Consider the following 16,356-nt stretch of genomic DNA (forward strand, 5'->3'; position numbering starts at 1 on the left):
GGAGTGGGCCAGCAGCACGGGGTGTAGCCCCTCTTTTTGAGGCTGTTCGTTAGCAAGGGACTGGTACCGGTGAACTGAAACCTCATCCTTCGAGTGTAGTGCAGTTACTAGCAGACCTTGACAGGTAAAGTTCAGTTCACTCAGTCATAAAGACTTAGTTTGAATCAAAAGTCAGCCAAAGCAGCGTAAGAAGGATCTCCAAATTAAGCACATAATGAATTAGTGTTGTATGCTGAACCAACAGGCCAAAAGCACAAAAAGGAACATAGTCTCCCATTCAGGAACAGATACAAAACAGCACTGACACCCTGGAAACAGCGTCAGTTTGAAGAACTGTAAAAGCTAATTATAGTTTTCAAACAAGCTCCAGGTATTTGTAACTGTGAGCTGCTGCTTTCCCACATCAGCCTTGAACTTCCTTGGAAAGAGAAGTTTGACTTGGGTTTAATACAGCAGCCTCAGTATTAATATTACACACAGCATGCAAGCCTCTGCTGCCCTGCTCTGCTGAACAGAGCCTGTGCAGGAACAGCCGAGGAGCACTCGAGTGCTCCCACCGCCCTGCCCTTCACGGCCTCAGAGCAGGCTGTGCTGCACTGATCCCTCTCTCCAAAACAGGGAGACTCAAAGGTTGGCTGAAAATGGCAGTGAAATGTTTCCAGGGAGTAGGTGTCTCTTTCAGGCTAAACCAGACCTATCTTTGATAGTTTCATAGATTATAACATCACCCTTAGTGTACAAAAAGGCAGATATTTAAAAATACTTCACTTACCGTGTTAAAAAAATACTCACGGATGTAGTACAATATTGTGCAGTATCTTTGTTTTTCATTCTAGCACATAGAGGCTCAGAGGATACTTTTCACCCACAGTGTAAAATGTAAGCTAGGGTTTAAGAAAAGCAGCACCTGTTTCAGGGATGGAATGATGCAAACATGACAGAAAGCAATAAAAAAAAAACCCAAACCAAACCAAAACACCCACATTTTTTACAGCACTAGGCAGAAGCAGGAGCATAACAAAACTTGAACTGAAACTGTTCAAAAATCTTTAGTTTACAACATAAAAAACAGAGAACAAGTCAGCTTGAAAAAAGATATTCCCACCCCTCACAACCTTTGAAATGCTTAGTAGAAAAAAAAAAAACAAAAGCAATGTGAGCCACATGGGTTTATAAAGGCAACAGCACTCTTTATTTCCGCTGGAGGAAAAAAACACAGCTTCATCTCCCACTCCACAACTTTGTCAAGAGCTCAATGCAAGGCTTATTCCCTTTTTTTTTTTCAACTGTGAAAGTCACAGTAATCCCCTTTTCAAAGAAAGATGCAATTCCAACATACACCACTGCCACTGCGCAAGAAGGTCAACATTCCTGCAAACACCAAAGAAGCTATTTAGGGATGCAAGCTGTATTATTAAACAAAAATGGTGCAAATATACCAGCTTAGTGTACACTGCAGGAATTTTAAATCATTTGCTATGTAAAACAATGGATTATTAGTTTAAAATAGGGTTCCAAGTCACCAACCACCTGACTGGTTACAATCCCATCCATTTTATAGTGATCTGATATTGGTTAATAGTTGGTCACACAGAACCGCTGTGTTTTGCCCAAGGAACAAGTGCAGGATTAGGTAGCAAGATCAGACCATTTGTACCATAGGTTCTTCACCCTTCTGCCAGCCAGAACAGAGGAATATTGCTCACATTTAACTACTATAAGGCTTTCTTGTGGATGTACGTTGTGTACTCGTGGAGTGCACTTGAGAGTCACAGTGTAAGTACTGTAAACACTGACAGAAGTGCAGATAAAACAGCTACAAATATATTTGTATGACGAAAGACCTGAGGAAAGCTGGTTAAAACATACTTGCAAATTGTTACAATACCATTTTTATGAGTGTAGTCATATTGGCCTGTTTTAAAATCAATAAAAATATTCAGATAAAAAAATATATGTATTCACATGAAGGATGAGCATTTGAATTTTAAAAAGCAACACGCGTCTCCCTTTCAGATGACAGAATTAAAACCTATCTTCCAATAAGTATACATTAAAATTTCACCTGAATTTTTTTTCTATTTGAAATCAGCACCCACACACAGGCACGCACTCATGCACACGCACCAAGTGATCGCAAAGAAGCACCTGTACCTATCGCTAATTTTCTTGCTGCCCTCTGACTATTGGGAACTAGCTGGTTTTGAATCACTGCAGAAACTGCTACTTTACTACACAGATGGTCCCATTTTAGGATCTAAAATTTTACTGGCTACTTGTTTTGTTCTTTTTCAGAAAGCACTAGTTTAATCTTGAGCTTGGATTAGCTTTTCAAGTATGAAATTATCCCTCTTAAGCAGGAGCACATGATAAAAATCTCAGTAACTAGAGAAGAAATAATCATGTATAAACAAAACTAACAGAAAACATCTGTCAGCATGGTACACTGTCAGCATGAAGAACTACCCTATGTGTGTATACGCATATAGATACTCTTCCATGTAACAACTGGAAGAAACAGACAATGGCTTTGAGTTATTCAGAAATGACTAAACAAATGAGTATTTCTTTGGTAAGTAATGAAGTTTCCCTCCCAAACTCCCCATAAAGCTGGTTTTCAAGCTTTGCTGCAGTCCTATATCCTGACACTAAGCAAGATTTCCATCTGCTCTTCAATAAATACGTTTAGAGTAAAACTTTCCCTTCGAAGATAAGACTGCAAGGTTGGGGAGCCAAATGCAGAGTCCCGTGATCCGAAACTCCCTCAAACAAAAATAAATCAGCTTTTTGTAGCCGATGATGCAAACTTAGAAGGCAGGTGAAATGTTTACTTAAGCAATCCAGGAGTGATCTTCAGACTGATAGCTCTGGAAGCCTTCCATTTTATGCAGATTTGGTTATCCCTATTTCAGATCGCTATGGAGTTATTTTTCCACAAGAGAAAGCTGTAAAACTTGTTGAAGCTCTGCATCTTCCTCTTCACGGCGTTGCTTCTCCCGTTCCTCCTGCTCTCGGACAGACAACTCCATGGCAAGCTGCAAGTCTTTTTCAAAACTGGAAGGTTCACTAGGGGTGCTGCAGTGTGAGTTACCTGAGCTTGTTAGATAGCTCTCCTGCAGTGCCCTGAGGGAGAAAAAGAACTTTAAGAAGCAAGAGAGACAGAGCCCATTTCACATGTCCTGCAATGATCCTTCCTAGCAACTGTTTTCTAACTGCAAACCTGAAAATCTCTCCCCAGAGGGCAGAAAGGAGTTTTCAGGATAAGACAGCAGTTGTTCTAACATCTGTAAAATTCCCAATGTAAAATCTGCTCTTTGAAGCTTCCTCAGAATCTTTCATGCATACTAACAGTTAATTTCTCAATGGGCTTCTAAAAGCATTCTCACCTAGTTTAAAGGTAACATGATTTCCATGTACAAAAGAACCAAGAGGATGCAGTTCTTTGTGTACACACAGGTTTCTCTGCTCTTAACTGCGGGAAAACCCCACAGATACCAGAGCATGTTCCTAAGGGTCCATTAAATATATGTTGCTACCTTTAAGGGCTACATAAATGATTTTGAAAAGAAAGAAGAGACACCTTGAAGCATGCAGCGTCTAATAAATAAACATTCAACCCAGAGGGACCAAATTCACAGTTTTAAGAGCAGAACAGGAGGACTCTGCTTATTTTTTGGGTAAAGAATCTGGTATGTGCACAGACCAGTCCCACAGCAGAGCTAAAGCCCTGTACTACATAAGCCAGGAAGGCCCGGTTTGGAGTCCTTGTTTCTTGGAAAAGTAAAAGTTAGAAAAAGCACAAGAAGAGAGACCTTGAGTTCCGTGCATCTACTATTTACATACACAAAAAATTGCAGAATTGCTTCACGCTACTGTTTGAAGTATTTTTGCTTTGTCACTACATAGTTTGAAGTGAAAAAAATTAGTTACCTCTGATATTGTATATTGAAGTCCTGTGAATATGCAACTGCTCCATTGGAATGCACCCCCACTTCCTAGAAATGGGGAGAGACAGACAATTCCACAGCAGTTAACAAATCTGCAGTGCAATTCACTGAAAAGTAACTCTTAAATCACTCCTATTTCTTCTTTGAAATACATTACTATATTTTTCTCTTCTGAGGTCCTTAGAAAAACAGGTCCTACATTGGTTTAATTCAGAGATGCAGCTATTGCTCCGTAGTCCTTGTCAAAACTGTCAGACCTGCACTGCACTGCACAGGTGACAGCACACTCACTTTATTTCCACCGGACTCCAGCAAGCTCTGCTGAATAGCAAACTGCATGATCTCGTTATCTTCATCCTGCACGTGGATGTTCCTGCCGTCATCTTGGACGTGGTAAGATTTGGGGATCTCAAACACTGACTGGTCGACCTCGAAATTAGCACCTACAGAAGCCAAACATAGTTACAAACAAGATACAGTATATTTTTACAAGTTGTGACTTAATAAATTCCAATGAATGCTTATACATGATTAAGTTAACTCCAAAAATTCAGCTAAAGCACCTGGCTAAATATACCAACAGGCTTTGAAAGACTTCTGTGGCAAACAAGCACAGCAGTAAGACAAAACGCAGAGTCTTTCTTTAGGATGCTGGAAAGCGGCACAAATAAAACCAGCGTGCAGCAGACCACTATAGTGGCTGAACTCTGACAAAACCAGATGGGGGAAAAAAAAAAAAAAATAGGTCGCAAAAAATAAATACTGCAGCAGCTCTTTTGAGGCTATTCCTAATGAATGAGTCTGCAAGCTCATAGGGTCTGCAGCTCACAGGACAGAGTATCACTGGATATGTGCGGTCATGAGCACCCCACTCAAGCGTAATGCGCCCTTTTCTGAAAGAGCAGGCAGACTTAGCTGTCATTTACAGCAGTTTTGTATTTCACTCCCCATAGCAGTAGCTTACACCAGCATTTAGACCTCAAAATGCTTGGAAAAGCTTGGTGCAGCTCACTTTAGTCAGTTTGACAGGCACGGAAGCGGCAGAATGGGTCCGTATGATCAGTATCGCCGATCTGCTGTAATGCATTGCAGCTTCCTCTCACCTGTGAATGTTTCATTCTTTGCAGCTAACTCATCTCTCCCGTGCACTCAGCTGACAGAAATGTAAGAAGATGTGATCACTGCATCTTTCTGCTCCTTACCTGAATCACACTGTGCGCCTCCAACCATTTGTGATGATGTTTTGTCAGCCGTCCTGCAGCCATTGACATTTTCAAATGTAATTCGGGCATTCAGCACATGAAATAGGGGAATTTCTATAAGAAAGAGTACAAGATTTCCATCAGAAAGAGAACTTTGTCATTCACTTGCACACCTACAGTCACATCAAACCCTTACATGTTTATTGAATATATTCCACAAGCAGCATCCTATAACGATAAAGTATACAGTAACTCAATTCACCAAGAAGTTGCCCTTAGTCATTCTCACTCTCTCTCCAAATCTCTTATTTTCTAGTAAGGCTTGCCAAATCTAAGGCACTGAAGCTAAGAGGAAAGGGCTAGCAACAGCTCATTCTTACTGAAGTGATACTGTCTTTAAAATTATACTCCTGTACTGGTCATTCAGAATTTGGATTCAGTGACCCCAATGTAGAAGACAAGGTACATCTGGGTTCTCAGTTCTAGAGATCAGTGAGATGACTAGTAAAATACTAACGCTTTTTTGTAAATACATGCTGTAAAACCAATAGAAAGAATGAAAATTAAGAAGATGCTACAATAAAAATTGCTAAATATTACCAATTTTGACAGGAAATCCCGGTGGAAATTCCAGAGTGATGAAATCCCTAAGTCTGGCAAAATGAGCACTAGTTCTGGCCATCAGATCGATGATTGGTGTGACTTGCTCCACAAGAGACAAAGGAAACTCTTCACTCATCCACAAGGTTGCTTTAAATCTTAAAGAGAAAGTTGCATAAAAACAACCTAAGTTTACACTTTAGGAACAGATGCAAAGCAAAATACACAGCATTGTCATCAGCTTCGTACGTTTGAAAGCATCAAACAGTTACTGCTCTGAGAAACAGAACCACATTCCTGGTCAGACCAAAGGCAAAGCACAGGAGATTACCAACAAAGTTACAGCACTAGTCCAAATGTTTTCTCTGACTTAGTGGAAGAAAAATTAGACTATAGTAGAATTCAAGATCTCTCTTTTGATTAATTTTGAACATATGAGGAAAACCACAGTGGATATTTGTAAAAATGGTTCCTGGAGATCAGATGACCGAGACAAACTAGAAATAGTTAAAATTTTATTTCTCACTTCTGCGTTCGAATGGTGACTTCTTTCGGTCTTCCTATGTCTCTACCTTTCAAATCAAATTCTGGGTCAAAGTATTCCTCTAGAGTAATAGCAGTAGGATTGTTACTTGCAGCAAACTCTGTTGTCTTGGTTGTACTCTATAAGGAAAGAGAGAAAACAAACAAAACAAACAAAAAAAAATCCAAAAGTACAGAACAAACAGACAACAGCTACTGTAAGAAACTTCTAAGTTACCTCTTGTGAAGTAACTCATTCACTATTTCAGACACCAATGACACATAGCCATAAATACAAGCATACACATTAGACTGCTTTCTACTGAGGTTAAAAATCTCCAAGCGTTTTAGAGGTAGGAAGGATCTACTTAAATACTTTAAATCTAGAAATGCGCACACAGGCTATATTTCTAGGCTCCAAATCCTTTATTAATGGCAAAACTTTGATGGGGTATTTGAAACAAAAAATCTCCAGAGCCATGTAAGATCTGCAATGCCATCCTGATACAGAGCCAGCAGTTGGCAAATCTATTATCTACTGTACTTCAGTATGTACAGATGCAAGGGAGTTTCTGAAGCTGTACAGAAATCATTATCAACACATTTAAGAACAGCAGAGGATATATGGTTTTCCTCCGAGCTGCTCAAGAGCAGTGTGCTAACATACCACTCCACCCTTTCATCTCTCTGAAGACCCCCATGCTAGCACTACCTCCCACCCGAGGCTCCTGCAAGTCTGTGGATGTGTCTTCCCAGATTACTGGTGGGTTGCCACTAAGATCTGTGCTTGCTCAGATTTACTGCCACTGCTCACACCCCAACTCTTGCTGTGCTAACAGATTCTATGTCTTTTTCACAGGAGTGTTCAGAAGGAGGTACTTGCTATTCATAAAGAATATTTGAGGGCTTAAAACAAACAAAAACACCCTCGGGGAAAATTTAAACCTCGTAATCAAAATTGCTGCCAAACTAAGGTGACAAGAGGTGACTTCACACACCTAGAATTCCAGTCAGCACAGATCTCTGTGGTGCAGTGACCTGTTTCAATGTCAAAGACACTCACCTGAGCACCATATTCATGCTCCACTGTACCCAGAAATGATTCCAGGGGGTTCCTGTCAGCTTGAGGAGAGAAAACCCCAAAAAATCTGTTACTATTAATGAGCAATAAAATTTACATACAGACCAGGCTAACAAACAAGGCTTCTAAGGCAAAGTGAAGCAAGCTGTTCACATTTCCTGTAAGCTTGACCAGGCAAGCCCAAGACCCAAAGCTGACAGTATAAAACGGGTACAATACACAGAACAGAAGCAAAGGTTTTCAATGGTTTCTATCTTTAGCAGATAGCTTTATTATTCACAGTGCCTCTCCTCCTGGGCCCCAAGGTAGGCCAATGAGGGGCAGAGTTTCCATATGAAGTTACTGGCTGGTCACCCTTTACTCTAGTTTAAACACTCTAAAAAATTAGTGGACCAGAACAAAACAAGTAAGTCCAAGCCAACAAAGCCTACATGAATCTTGTAATCATGGCCAAAGCAAAGTAAAGGCATGAATACATTCCAGAGCAGGAAAAGGCATGGAAAAGCGCAGCCTTTTAAAACTTTCAATAAACTTTCAACAGTTTTGAAGGGCTGCTCTTTCCTCTAAACACAGCTAGGATAAATACTGGTTCATTTGTAAGGTTAGGAGTCAAGTAATGAGCTACCTCAGCCACACAACATGTGAAAGTAAAGCAGAGCAAAGTCAGCAAGAAAAGTATTTCCCTTGTCTATCTGCCCAGTTCTTCTGCAGCCACACAGGGGAGGTATCAGAGAGCCAAAAAGTTCTACTTCTTTCCAGTTATCCTGTAAGGAAGACTACCTTTGTATCTTTTCTTCTCCTCTTCTGTTAAATGTTCTGTACGGATTTTTGTGACCACATTCACATTGTTTGCCATGTACACCTTGGGTGGGGAGAAGTATAAAGCCAAAAAAACAAAAAAGCATCACAGGTTAAAAAAAAAGAGAGTTCTTCCTAGGAAAACACGACGTATACAAATCTAAAGACAGAAAGAATAAAGCAGCATGGATCTGCCTCTCACTGACAAAGATCTTAATCTTTAACATACTGGTGATCAACAGGAAATGCTTCACTTTGATTTTTCTCCACCCTTCAGTATAATGGAAATCCCACTTAATACATTCTTGACAGACCTATGCTAAGGCTGAAACGACATGCCACCTGCTGGGCAAGCTGGTGAAGTAATAAACCCTTTAAACCATGCATCCCAGTATTTCCAGACAGCAGTCATCTCACAAGCAGCCAGTGCCGGAAGAACGGCAAAGGAGTTTTGGTCATCGATTTTGATGGCAACACGTCAGCCTTTCAACCAAGCTCCTGGAAAGCAGATTTACACACTTTTAAATACGCTTCTGTAACTAACTAAACCAACCTCAAAACTAGACAGGCATTTCCAAGCTTGCTGGAAAGAATCCCCACCTGGGCAGAGATTTTAAGAGAGAAGGGGGATGGAAAGTGAGATAACATTATTTTTAAGCAGACTTCACTTGTAAGACCTTCCAAATGAAATTTTGTGATAGTTTAATTCTGCAGGGACACTAAGGAACCCCATGTCCAACTGAATGGTCCTGCAGCCTTACAAGAAAAAGCCTTCATATGAATGCAGAAAGCTATTCAGCATTTATTCTTCTGTTAAATGAAATTACAAAATGTAATTTATTGCACAAATTCCAAAACCTGGAATAAACACAGACTTATAAATCAGGGAAGTTAATTGTGATTCTTAACTTAAATTCCTAACACAGTAAGGCTGTAAAGCCATCTTCAAAATACTTCACTAAAGTGAAATGGAAGACAAAAACAGTGTCACATGGAACAAATCTAAGCAACTGTATGACTCATGAGCATGTTCAGGGTCTTTAATTTACCACCAGTCTTTTATTACTTGAACTCATGATGCAACTCATGGCAGCAGGAGGCTGTTATTTCCCTGCACTACTGTTATTAGAGAGTGCTCATGGCACTTCACCAACTGATCCCTCATCTTTTAAACACCGAAAGAATAACAACATTCAAGAATTAGTTAAATTCCCATTTTTGGATGGAAGGGAGTTCTGGTAGTTATGCTGAATCTTTTGACCCTCTTCTCCTGAAGAGCTCTGATCCTCCCTCTCTCCTAAAGCCCCTGCTCACAGGCACCATCTCTCCCACAAGCCTGGCAGCCTTGAAGTTCCTCACTCCTGCCCAGTTCTGCTGGCAACACAATAAAGCTCTTGCTGGGGAGTTTAAGATCCGAAACATTCAGGAAATGAAGGCAAAACACAATCACACTTCAGTTAGCTGTAAGACCTTTCAGTAGAGTAGAATGGGCTTTACCTTTGCTTCATAACCATTTACACCTTCTGCTTTTTCTGTCCTCCATACCCAGAATCCAGATGTGGTTCTGACAAAAAGTGAACACCACAAGTGTCTATATAGTTGCATTTCTACACAATCCCCAGCCCGTTTTTCTAAAATCGATCTTAAACATTTGATAGGTTACTTGATTCTTAAGCCCAGACAAAAGCACAGTCCATCTGTCCTCGCACACACTATCCCAAGAGGGCCGAGGAAGTCATGCTGTTTCTGTTCATAAGTGGTCCACGACCAAAGCAGAAAGGCTCAGACAGAGATTTCAGATTGAGATGTGGATATGTGAGCCACAGAGGACAGCCTGAAAACTTACCAAATTATTTTATCTGATAGCCTGGGCATGGCAGCTTTTAACACACAGTTTAATTTCAAAAGTAACCTGTCACTGCACTGGATAGTAGAAGTACTGCTGTCTAAGGAATCTTTGTTTCTGGATGTGTAGATGCTGCAGTTACGAAGGCTCAGTGAACATCACAGGGATTAATTCTGGGCAGCTTTGAAAAGGTACTAAATATTCAGGAGAAAGATGCTGGAATTATACATCTCACTTTGAAAACACTTGTTTTGTATGATCACAGGGGCGGTTTACTGCATCACAGAGCACTCCAAAAGGAGTTTCATAAAAAGGATCGTTTGAACTAAGCTGACAGATACCTGGATAAACACGTGTAGTGAACAAGGTCGGCAAATGTGTGCCTGTGGAAAGGAACACTACATACGTATTTTTTTAAAAAATATTAATGTGAGATTTGACTGACTTAGCTACAAGATGCAAGTTCTTGCCCAGGAGTTTCAGCACTATACATACGGATTTGGGTGAAACGTAAACTTGTAATGAGACATTAACATTGATCTCACTATTGGGCTGGAGGTTTTCTGCTCATCAGTTCTTTCAACTGGAAACTTTTCGCCAAGCAATAGTGGCAAGCTGGACAAGCCAAATGGCACATGAAGTTTAAAGTCATTTCAGATCTAGGCCTAGAAGTTTTTATTACCAGGGCTTTGAGAGTTTATCTTTAAAGTTTCACTGCAAGTATGAACATCCATAATCTTGAAGTGTGTATTTCTTAAGAGAAACTTGTATCTTACCTTTCAAAAGCAATATTTTTTGTATCAAGGCACGTATTAATAATTGGAGATGTAAGGCGTCTTTCCACATCTTTTCTTTTTGGTGTCATAGATCCCAATGTCAAACGCTTCATGTGTTGGGAAATCTCAAAACGCTCCGTTGTAACAAACTTATCATCATGATTGATTTCAATTAGTTCTGCCCAGCCTCCAGTATCTGTTGGAAATGGTACATCTCAATCTAAAAAAACTTACCAACAGTATTCCAGAATGAAAAACTGAGAATATGCTGTATATCAAATCAGGGTGGATGCTAGTTCACTGTAGTTTGCACTCAGCTGAGATCAAATTTGGAGCTGTATTTAAAATTATTTATTTGGGGAGCAGGAAAACAGAAGGGGGAAAACTAAGGAAAAGACTGGAGTAAAATTTTAGCCCTATTACCAAATTTTGACCTCAGATTTATTTAAAGGAAAGAAATTAAGCCATTACGTTAAACCACAAAGCAGTATCTCTACAAGACACTCATGGAACATATGTATAAAACTTGAATAAAATTCAGTACTCAGCCTCAACAGGTCTTTTTGTGCAAAATCAGGATTTCTCACTGGGGCTTACATAGTATTTGGTGATCAATGGTGCAAACACGCTAAGATATTTACCTTCTCCTTTGAAAATTAAACTACGCCTTCCTCTCTCCCAGCTCATATTTTCAAAGCCCAGTAAAGTGATATCAACACGCAGCTTGGCACCACTTTTCCAAATGCGGCAGACATCACTTGGACAAACTCTAGAAACCAGTGGGACTATAAAAGAAAAATGAGAAAAATGTAAATAGAAAATATTCAAGCGACTAAGAGCACAGGAAGTCTGAAGTCAAGCAGAAGCGATATTCCCAATACAGGACTGCTCAGTACTGTGATCATTATTCCAGAGGAGGTGAGATACTGATCTTCTTTAGCTTTCAGAACAATCAGCTTAGGGACAAAACCCACCAACTTTCATTTAGAGATGAACATGAAAAGGAAGAAGAGATTGGTTCAGACTAAAAGATGTGAAATGGCATAAACCCCATCTCCTACCAGTCTAATAGTTAGCTGTTTGGAAAATTAAGTCAACTGTAAGACCTAGCATTCATTCCTTCAAAAGGAAAGCAGGTACTTGTCAAGTGGTCTGTGCATCTATATATGAGATATGTATCACTGTCTTAGTCATTGACATCCAGAGACAGGTAAACAAAATCCCAAGAGAAGTCCTCAGCAATTCTAACAACGGCTAAACTCTTCATTAAAACAAGCAAACAAAAAAAAAAAAAAAAAAACAACAAACCAACTAAACAAACAGGAAACAAAGAATAATTGTGCAACAAAAATATAAGAGGATATATTGAGAGGTGAAGAGATAAGTATTCTGGGTAGCAGATATTACTCTGCATATATTTTGTGGTATTTGTACATAAGCGAGTCCCTTTGTCTGCAGTTTAGAAGAGGTAATGATGACCAGAATTCTTACCCCAGCTAGTGAACTCCCATTTCATTTCCACGTAAAAGTCAGGAGTCTGAAGAAGGAAAATACTTTATGAATACTTCATGAAATAGTTTTAATCTAACATTCAGTACAGCATTCTTGTGAACATTTCAGATAAAGGAAAACAAAAAAAGAACAGACCTTGAGACATGGTAAATGAACATTAAAAAAATGAAATTGAAACTAACAAACATAAAAGACATTAGCCTACTACTGCTGCTTTCTGATGAGCTATTCTTCCTTATTTTACCATAGGAGCAGCAACACCTTCAAGATTCAGCCCCTAATGTTGGAGTTCATGAATAAGGATTTCAAAGTAAAGTCAAGGAAAGAATCTCCATCTCCCACGGCTACTTGAATGAGAATTACAGTCTGGAGTAAGAGTTTTAAACTAAATAATTACCTCATTAATCTTCTGGAGTAATTCAGGAACTCCTCCAAGCGTCATAGAGGTCTGCTGGTAGTCCCGATGCTGCAAAATCATTTGTACCATCTCTGGATCTCCTGTACTAACAGCCTCATGTAAAACTGAAAGAAATCCAGACACAAGCTAGTTTCAGTTTGCTCTCTGAGCAAAATACATAATGTAAAAGCTGTCAAAATACAACATCTGCAACTGAGATGTATTAACAAGTGACTTCTGCTTTCCAAGTTATCCTTACCTGTCCATCCCTGTGCATTCTCTTTAGTTACATCTGCCTTGTGTTGAAGGAGGACTTTGGCAGATTCTATATAACCCAAGGAAACAGCAAGGTGCAACAAGGTCCGGCCTCGTGGATCACGTTGATCAACATCCTGTTGAGTATCCGAGAGAGACAAAATGCTGAGGCTGTCCTATCGACTGCAACTAATCAGAGCACACTGAGAAGGGTTTATATAAAAAAAGCTTGGCAGTAGTAATCCAGGAGTCAATATTCCTAGGTATTCCCACGTATCAGTCTGTGGTGCACAGCCAACTTAGTTTTCAAACACTACTGTGCTGCCCTTCCGCACTCCGTACAGTGCAATCTTACTTCCCCACTGAAATAAAAAGAGAAGCAGAACAGGGCCTGTAAAACCGACGTGGTAAGAACTGGTGTCACTGTAAGACACGACTGAGTTATTGTCAATGCTTCTCATTTATTTTTCTGTAATTATTTCCCCTTCTGTCCCCCTTCAGAAGGAGTCTCTTTCGGAGAAGACAGGCGTCCTAGTCTGCGTGCACCGCACCATGGACAGTCAATAGCCTGAGAGACCAATAGTTTAACATTATACAACATAATGGAGGGGTAAGGAGAAAAAAAAAAAAAACAAAACCAAAAGTAACAGGGCATACAACACCAATTTTGCGCAGCACTTTTGAAAGTATAGAAGCAAATGGTATTTTACAAAGCATCCATTTGACTGACACACACAGCACAATGAAGAGTGAGTGCATTTTGTACAAGTCACTAAAAAAAAAAAAAAAGAAAAAAAAAAGACTACACAGGCATAAATATCCAAAACATGCAAGCACAACATACTCATACCTTACATATTTTTCACTATTAGCTTAGAGATTTGAAACAGAAGAGCATCTATAACTAAAGGAAAAGGGGAAAGTCAATAGCAGAATAAGAAAGGAAAGTTATTATGCAAGTTAACGCGGTTATCTGACAGCATTAAGTTGGAAAGATCACACACAGAGTAGGGAAAGCTTTGTTTTAAAGCATTCTCTTTTCACTTCTGTGGTGGAATCCTAATTAATTTACCTCCCCACTTCCTACAGCTGCAACGCCTGCTGCACTGGCAGGTAAAGGACTCGAAGGCGTCCTTCCCAATTCTCTTTGCTGCTGTTAACCGGTAACCACACACTGTACTCATCGTTTGCCATACCAAGTGCAGCTGGCAAGTGTCTTTTGATTCCCTCGCGCATCCCTCCAACAGCAAGAAGCTTATTCCAAGGAAGCAGGAGGAAAAATATCTTTGGAATACTTTAGAAAAAATAAGTTATTTAAAAGCAGATAAAGAAAGTAAGAGACGGATATATTCCATCTTAACACGTTGCTCGTTTCCTTCCAGTATAAAGTGTTTGAGGTAGGAAGCAGCATTTCACAGGTGTGAACTGCAGCCTCAGACTAACAAGAAGCAGAACAATCCTTATCTAATGACAAACTGTCACAGACAAGAACATTATTGAAACAGAAATAAGTACGCAGAAGCAACGTGCCAGTAAGGTTAAAGATTTTGTTAAGGAATAAGATCACATGAATTAGATAAAAAGTAACTGCATTCCAAAGATTCTCCTAAAAACAGGACAGGAGCATGCTCTAAGCAAGCATTAGTAAATCGTGGTATACCGTTAGAATTGCAGATGATAGTCACTAGTCAGGAGGTGGCACAGCTGATCTTTGGCTCAATACTTGTGGTGTCAGGTATAATGTAATTAATATGCTCTGCTTCTGCAAACTATACTCCACACTAGCAAATGTCAGAGCTTTTACATAGCACCTCAGCAAAATGGATGTTTGCTGCTCAAGCTCTGCTGCAGCTTTTCAGACCATTTCCTTACGTCACTACTATTTCTCTCTTAGCTGTCCCAGAGAGGGAACAGCTTTGTATTTTTCTACTCTACAGCATGAAACAATGATCCATTTTTTTTACCAGAGTTGCTGACAATGTTCCAGCCAGTATAAAATTGCTGCTCCCACAGACTTGGACAGCAACAAAGCTGTAAGAACTGCTGGTCCTCAGCAAGCTAGAGGCTGGTTTAATCTTCAGCTGCAGCAGCCACCTTTGCTGCATGTTGGCTTCCCATTACGGTAAGCAATATTTACTGCTTTTCTGGCACAGAAAAAAAAAATTAACATCCATCATATCTGCTCTTCCTGATCTGTTTCAATGACTCCTAACACTTTCTACCGGAGCCATTCCTCAACCTGCACTCGAGTGCTGTGAGCACAGGTTTACAGATAAGTCAACATTTAATGTCTTGTGTAACAAAAAGCGTATTCCTACACCTTCTTACATCACTCCCGCAACCACAAATAATTAGGTAAGGAGAAAGAAGCGCAGCAATCCCACACGCCCAGCAAAGACACCCCGCAGTACCACCGAGGTTACTTCTCCCTAGGAAAGCAGTGAAAGGGACATCGAGCCCTGGACCATGGCACAAGCTCTGCTGGGGCCACCAGCCCCACACCAGCCCCCCTCTCGCCCAGGTGTCCTGGGTACCTTGTCCTGCAGCTCCTCATCCAAGCGCCTGTAGTCATTATTCCAGACCAGGACGTGCAGGGGAAACGCACTGCTGGCCCTGCCAGGGGAACTCATCATGCCACACACCTGCAGGAGCGGGGAACCAGGGCGCCTACCCTCACTGTCCCCCCCTCTCTTTATTCTGGAGACCCCAAATTACTCAAGTCTCGACCCTTTAATCTTCCCCTCTCCCCTGGCACCCACCTGCCCCAGGTGGGGGGGGGAGCACTGGGCCACAACCCCCTACGAGCCCTTCACCCCGCTCCGAGGGGTGCCCCATGCAAAACCCCACTCCTGGGGGCGTCCCTTGTTCTTGGGCAAACCCCCCCCCCCCCTCAGCCCCACGCTGTAGCGGGTCTCCTCTGCTCCTGCCGCCCCCCACAGCCTCACGCTCCCGAGGGGCCCTCGCTCACGAACCCACCCACAGCCTCACACTCCTGGGAGCCTCCTGCTTCCCCCAGCCCCTCCGCTCCTGAAGGTCTGCCCTGCTCCCGGGCCCCCCAGCCCCACACACCCGGGGACCCCCAGCCCGCCCCCCCCGCCTTTTCCCTCCTTCCTGCCGCTCCAGGGCAGCGGCCGGGACAGACCAACAGCACAGCCGATGCAGGGGGGACTACCCCTCCATTCCCCTCAGCCTACCGCCACCGGCGAACCCACGCAAAAAGGAAATTGCTGCACACACACACGCCACCTCCCCCTCCGCGGGCGGGCAGATGGAGCGTCCCGCCCGCAAGCTGCTCCATCGCCCTCTGCGCATGGGGGGGGAGGGGAAGCCGGCAGCGCGGCATTAACTGGACGCGGAGCTCAGCGCGGGCTACTCCCCCCTCCCCCGGAGCGTGTTGGTTTCGCCCGCCCGCTCTACCGA

The 16,356-nt window shown here is 41.6% G+C and overlaps 1 protein-coding gene across 4 annotated transcripts; it reads right to left on the reverse strand.

Moving 5' to 3' along the window:
* Positions 1 to 1,165: 1,165 nt before the first annotated feature.
* Positions 1,166 to 16,173, reverse strand: ANKRD13A (ankyrin repeat domain 13A). 4 transcript variants are annotated; one of them, XM_042805614.1, is made up of 17 exons: positions 16,079 to 16,096; positions 15,471 to 15,549; positions 13,787 to 13,840; positions 12,941 to 13,073; positions 12,682 to 12,806; positions 12,264 to 12,309; positions 11,414 to 11,557; positions 10,773 to 10,968; positions 9,648 to 9,714; positions 8,133 to 8,214; positions 7,335 to 7,393; positions 6,276 to 6,412; positions 5,750 to 5,907; positions 5,150 to 5,263; positions 4,239 to 4,390; positions 3,931 to 3,995; positions 1,166 to 3,123 (listed from the first exon to the last, which is right to left on the reverse strand). In XM_042805614.1, exons 5-17 carry the CDS (start codon positions 12,769 to 12,771, stop codon positions 2,925 to 2,927), a joined length of 1,509 nt encoding a protein of 502 aa, XP_042661548.1. In that variant the 5' UTR covers positions 12,772 to 12,806; positions 12,941 to 13,073; positions 13,787 to 13,840; positions 15,471 to 15,549; positions 16,079 to 16,096; the 3' UTR covers positions 1,166 to 2,924. The 4 variants fall into 4 exon arrangements, with proteins under 4 accessions (XP_042661548.1, XP_042661546.1, XP_042661547.1 ...); XM_042805612.1 differs by lacking the exons at positions 13,787 to 13,840; positions 16,079 to 16,096 and adding an exon at positions 16,131 to 16,173 and having other exon boundaries at positions 15,471 to 15,578; XM_042805613.1 differs by lacking the exon at positions 13,787 to 13,840 and having other exon boundaries at positions 15,471 to 15,578; positions 16,079 to 16,116.
* Between the last annotated feature and the right edge of the window lie 183 nt (positions 16,174 to 16,356).

Source organism: Tyto alba, unplaced genomic scaffold (genome assembly GCF_018691265.1).
Source record: "Tyto alba isolate M040663 unplaced genomic scaffold, T.alba_DEE_v4.0 Super-Scaffold_44, whole genome shotgun sequence".
Lineage (NCBI taxonomy): Eukaryota > Metazoa > Chordata > Aves > Strigiformes > Tytonidae > Tyto > Tyto alba.

Excerpts from the sequence above, each read along its gene's own strand:
- ANKRD13A (XM_042805612.1), bottom strand. The coding sequence starts at position 15,569 with ATGATGAGTTCCCCTGGCAGGGCCAGCAGTGCGTTTCCCCTGCACGTC. Across the intron at positions 8,215-9,647 it reads TAAATGGTTATGAAGCAAAG|GTGTACATGGCAAACAATGT; the intron begins GTAAAGCCCATT and ends TCCCCACCCAAG. Across the intron at positions 7,394-8,132 it reads GGAGAAGAAAAGATACAAAG|CTGACAGGAACCCCCTGGAA; the intron begins GTAGTCTTCCTT and ends TCTCTCCTCAAG.